The 4,723-nt window shown below is 41.6% G+C and overlaps 1 protein-coding gene across 19 annotated transcripts in view; it reads left to right on the top strand.

The window, feature by feature from the left end:
• The window catches only part of macf1a (microtubule actin crosslinking factor 1a), a 233,408-nt gene extending 229,219 nt beyond the window's left edge, over window positions 1–4,189 (top strand). For all 19 annotated transcript variants that reach the window (XM_087170610.1, XM_087170598.1, XM_087170605.1 and 16 more), the window contains 2 exons: window positions 993–1,101; window positions 1,875–4,189. In XM_087170610.1, coding sequence (XP_087026736.1) covers window positions 993–1,101; window positions 1,875–2,113 — 348 coding nt within the window. In that variant the 3' untranslated portion in view covers window positions 2,114–4,189. The remainder of the gene's footprint in view (window positions 1–992; window positions 1,102–1,874) is intronic.
• Window positions 4,190–4,723: the final 534 nt, after the last annotated feature.

Below are 4,723 nucleotides of genomic sequence, written 5' to 3'. Positions count from 1 at the left end.
ACCTACCTCCCTGTCCCACCCCACTGAATGCGCTAATGCACTAACGCACACTCCTGGGGGCTCACACACCACCACATCTAAAGTTTTACTTTTGCTGCGGTCATGTGAAAACATTGAAACTCCAGTTTCACTGGTTTTAATGTTTGAGTTTGAGTTGAGAGATTGTTTCATCTGCTGAAGGTTGTGAAAATATTCCAACCTTTGACTTGAGAAGAAACATGATGTGGTCGAGCTCAGACCGAGTAATCAAATTACTTTATAATTATATTTAAAAACACACGGGGAAGGTTTGACTGGAAAGAAAGTGAATGTGGGAACATCTGAAAAGCTGTTTACTCACAGATCATATTGAGTTTAAGCTTTGAAAGATGTTCAGATTTGAATTTCTTCAGTTGTCTTATCACCTGATTATTGTGGAGCTGAAACAATTATTTGATTAATCGATAATCATTAATTGACAGAAAATTCATCACCAACTACTTTGATAGTTGATTATTCATTACAGTCATTTTTTTCTAGCAGACATTACAAAAAATATTTATTGGTTGAAGTTTATTATTTGTGGGATTAGATGCTTTTATTTGTCTAATTTCACAATAAACTGAATTTGTTTGGGTTTTAAACTGTTAATCAGATAAATCAGGAAATATGAAGATGGAACCATGGAAATTGTAAATCAATAATGAAAATAATCATTGTTGCAGCATGAGTTCAATGCTCTACTCCTCTTAGGCTTTGTTATAAAGTAATTTAATCTAATATGAATCTTTCACAAACACAGAATATTGAGAACTTTTAGATGTTTGTGTTAAAATGTTTCTGTGTAGTTTTCATTTTTGTGTTTGTTTGTTTGTAGGTCTATTTCTTGTCCATGTCCATGTGACGTGCTGTTTATTTGTTCAGGAGTAATAGTGTGTCTGTAGTGTGATGCTCATGAGCTCAGCTCCACAGTGGTGTCACCCTCAGCTGATGTTTCCTGTGTTCTCCTGCAGGGCGCGGCGTCAGGGTCCAAACTGAAGAGGCCGACCTTCCACTCGAGCCGAGGATCACTGAGCGGAGAGAACGGAGGGACGACACACACCAGCAAACCAGGACGAAGTGGTGAGACAGCGGCCGTGTTTATACTGTCAAACACTTTCATGTTGCTAAAAATGTGTTTTCACCTTTTTAGCTAATTGTCCTAAAAAATGAAACAAGAGAAACAGCCATCCTTGCAGCTCAGCAGGGCTGCACCTAACAGCCTTGTTAGCATCAGCATGCTAACATTTACTCATTAGCACTAAAAATAAATTACAGCTGAGGGTGATGTCATGAGCTTTGCAGGTATTTGTGCATAAACCATGATCATAAGTCCTGGGCAAATTAAAAATTTGACCCGATGATGACAAATGAAGGAATCACCAGATTAATTACGAGTCATCCTCAGGAGGAAATGAATGTCTGCACCAGATCTTAAAACAATCCATCGAACAGATGTCATGACATTTCATTTAAAATCACAAATGTGAACCTCATGATGGCACTAGAAGATTTCAAAGCTACAAAATTCAGTGCCAGTTCTTTGAGTAGATGTTTAGATATTTCACTGGTTCATGTGAAAACTGCTGGTGGCATCGGATTAAAAGTTAAGGGTTCTTCATATTCCATAGGATTCGTCCTCTAGGGACCATGAACGTGGTTATTTAGACATTTCAGTCTTGATCAAAATGGTCGATCGCCCCCCCCCCAACATTACTTTATGACTTTACAGTGACTTAAAACCATTGTCACAAACTCATAAATGTCCTTGACAAAACAAAGACTTACCCTTCACATTTTTTGCACTTTTAAACTCTTTCCCTCTAAACTGTCTAAACTTTTCATCTCCCTGTCAGATCCAAAGCGAGGAGCCAGCGGTCCGACCAGCCGCGCCGGCAGCCGGGCGGGCAGCAGAGCCAGCAGTCGCCGCGGCAGCGATGCCTCAGACGCATCAGAGCTCCAGGACGCTCGCTCCGTCTGCTCCGACGCCTCAGATACTCCGAGACGACCCGGCAGCGGGGCCAAACCCTCCAAGATCCCCACCATCTCCAAGAAGGCTCCCAGCCCAAAGACCCCGGGGTCGGCAAAGAAATAACGGCCACAGAAACTGGAGAAGAACGGTTACACCTCCCTGTTACAGAGGGTGGACTGCTATCATCGGCCATCTTGGGTGTACCAGCTCTTCAATCTGAACATCCATCCAATTTGTGCACTAGGACTCATAATTAATAGGGGAAAGAAGGAGGTGGATAAGACGAGCGAGTCTCCTTCTCACTCTTTCCCCGTCGGCTGAAAACATGCACAAGAGGAGAAAGGTTCTGGTCCCAGACCAGAGTCTGCGGGGGTGAAACCGACTTTTCCCCTTTAAGAAGCGACCCCAGTTTGCCTTCCAGTCTCCTGCTTCGTCTTTCTAAAGTTCCGCCCCAGTGTGGAACCAAACACCAACGGACTTGACGTGATGCTGCCTTACTTTGTGTACACACTTCTGTCCCAATCAGACGGAGCGACACACAAAAGTCTTTAAACTGCTTTATACCACACTGACACACAAACACACACATTTTAACTCAGAGGCGGGGAAGGGAGTGGGACACACCACCACCACCACAGCTACAAAAACAAAAAAAGCTCAGATGACATTCAGGAAAAAGAAAAGAATTGTGGGTAATTATTTTGGCTTGTGGGCCAGATGCCTCAACGATGAGTTAAAAAAGAAAATATGCAACGACTGCCATGTCGCTTCCTCTGGACTGGTTGGCAAGAAAAAGAGTCACCTCAGCAGATCTGCAGACGCAGACACCACGTGTGGAGAGCTCAGGAGGCGGGAAACGCTGCCTGACACACACACACACACACACACACCGGCTAACCTCAGACTCAGAGGATCGGTGGTGGTGGTGACAGTGGTGGTGGTGGTGCTGCTGCAGCTGAGGGCAAACACTCACACACACAAACACCGCAGAGCAGACTCCTCCTGACCGCTGGAACGTTAAGATCAGCCTCGTGTGCATTTCAGCGAGGGGCGGTGTGGTTCTGTCACATGCCGGCATAACAATCCGACACACAAAAATCACAAACTGGCAATAGAAAGGACTATTTTTATGGTGACACACAACTAACAGCACATTACTGACAATATACGACATGTGTAACCTAACCCGATGTTAATGCCCGTGTTCGCAGAGTTCCACAACCAGCATGCACTAATTGTCTCTTCCTCTGCAGTTCCACCTTAATGTCTACACTGCGTTGCCCTTAGCAACTCAGCAGCACACACACACACTCACACACACGGTGGTGTGTATCATGTGTGTCTTTGTTAAAGGAAATAATAGAGGTCATTGACTTGAGTCACTGTATGCAAAATTTTAATTTGCGAATGTCATTTTTCTCCTCGTTGTTTTCTGGTTAATTTATAATCCAGTTGTACTTTTGTTATTTAGCTTGAAAGAAAAATCTATTTATTTTTCAGTTTCATGTCATATCACCGTTGGCGGAGAGTGATTTAGTATTATGGTTAAAGACATTGTGATTTTTGTACCAAGGAAATGTCCACTCCGCTCTTTGACATTATCTGTGTGTAAAGTGTGTTTCTACTTCATTGTAACATGACATTATTCACTAGGTCTCTGATTCTAGTGGCAGCCTTGTTTGTTTAAGTTTCTTCTTTTTGCTAATGACTATAATTCCCAGACCATGACCAAAGGGGTTTGCCCTTCATGTGTAGAGAGAACTACAAATATGAATGACAGGAGTCCTGGGCAGAGCGGACCAATGAGAGCGGGTTTCCTCCCTCATGTTCCTCCCCAGCGTCTCTTCTTCTAGGCTTTTTTTCAAATGTCCCGTCATTGATGGGGCCGAGTTGTCTCTGTGTTATCTCAGTGTAAGAGATGAAGTTTATGAAAACTAATGAAATGACAGTAAGAAAGAAGAAGACATCACATCTTAAGGTGATTTTTATTTATTTATTGTCTCTCTGAGGAGGGGGGGGGTTCAGGGTGAAGGAGACGAGTCCACCACCTTTTGATGCTGTGCTACTCTTAGTGTGATGATGACAACATGGAGGGAGGGGGGATGGGTGTTACTAGGAGTCAATTGTGTAAAAGTTAAAAAACTAAAATTATAAACTTTTTTGTTCTGTTTTTGTATTAAAAATATGCTTGCAGTAAAACTGTTTCTTGTCTTTGATGTATGTCAGTTTTTATTTCTACATTTACCTGCTGTTATTTTTATTTTTGATTCATTTTTCTTTAGCAGCAAAATTTGGATTAAGTTCATTGAATTCAAATTTTTTATTGTTTAGAAGCAACTTTTGAGTGTGTGTGTGTGTGTGAGTGTGAGTTTGTGTGTGTGTGTGTCTGTGAAATTTTGCAGCGTTTTTCATTGATTATCTACAGAAGCGTAATGCATTTGCTTTCTCTGAATGTAAGAGATGATTATCTCGTCCATCATCTATCTCAGAGATATAATCTCGTTAACTCTGAAAAACAGAGCAGATGTTTTTTTCTCAAGTGAAAACATTACGCTTCTGTAATTATCTCACATTGTTCGTGTTTTATTTCATGATTAGAATTACATGTTGATGTCTTGGCGTGAGTATGTATATATGTATGAGTCAGTAGGATGTTTTTTGTAATCATACCGGTGAAGACCTGTGTTGATTTTCTTTATATATTTATGGATGTTTCGGTTTTTCTTTCCTTCC

Source organism: Seriola lalandi, unplaced genomic scaffold, assembly GCF_002814215.2.
Source record: "Seriola lalandi dorsalis isolate HSWRI2012SDOR001 ecotype SW California unplaced genomic scaffold, Sedor1 jcf7180002054954, whole genome shotgun sequence".
NCBI lineage: Eukaryota > Metazoa > Chordata > Actinopteri > Carangiformes > Carangidae > Seriola > Seriola lalandi.
This window is presented reverse-complemented; position numbering and strand designations above follow the sequence as displayed.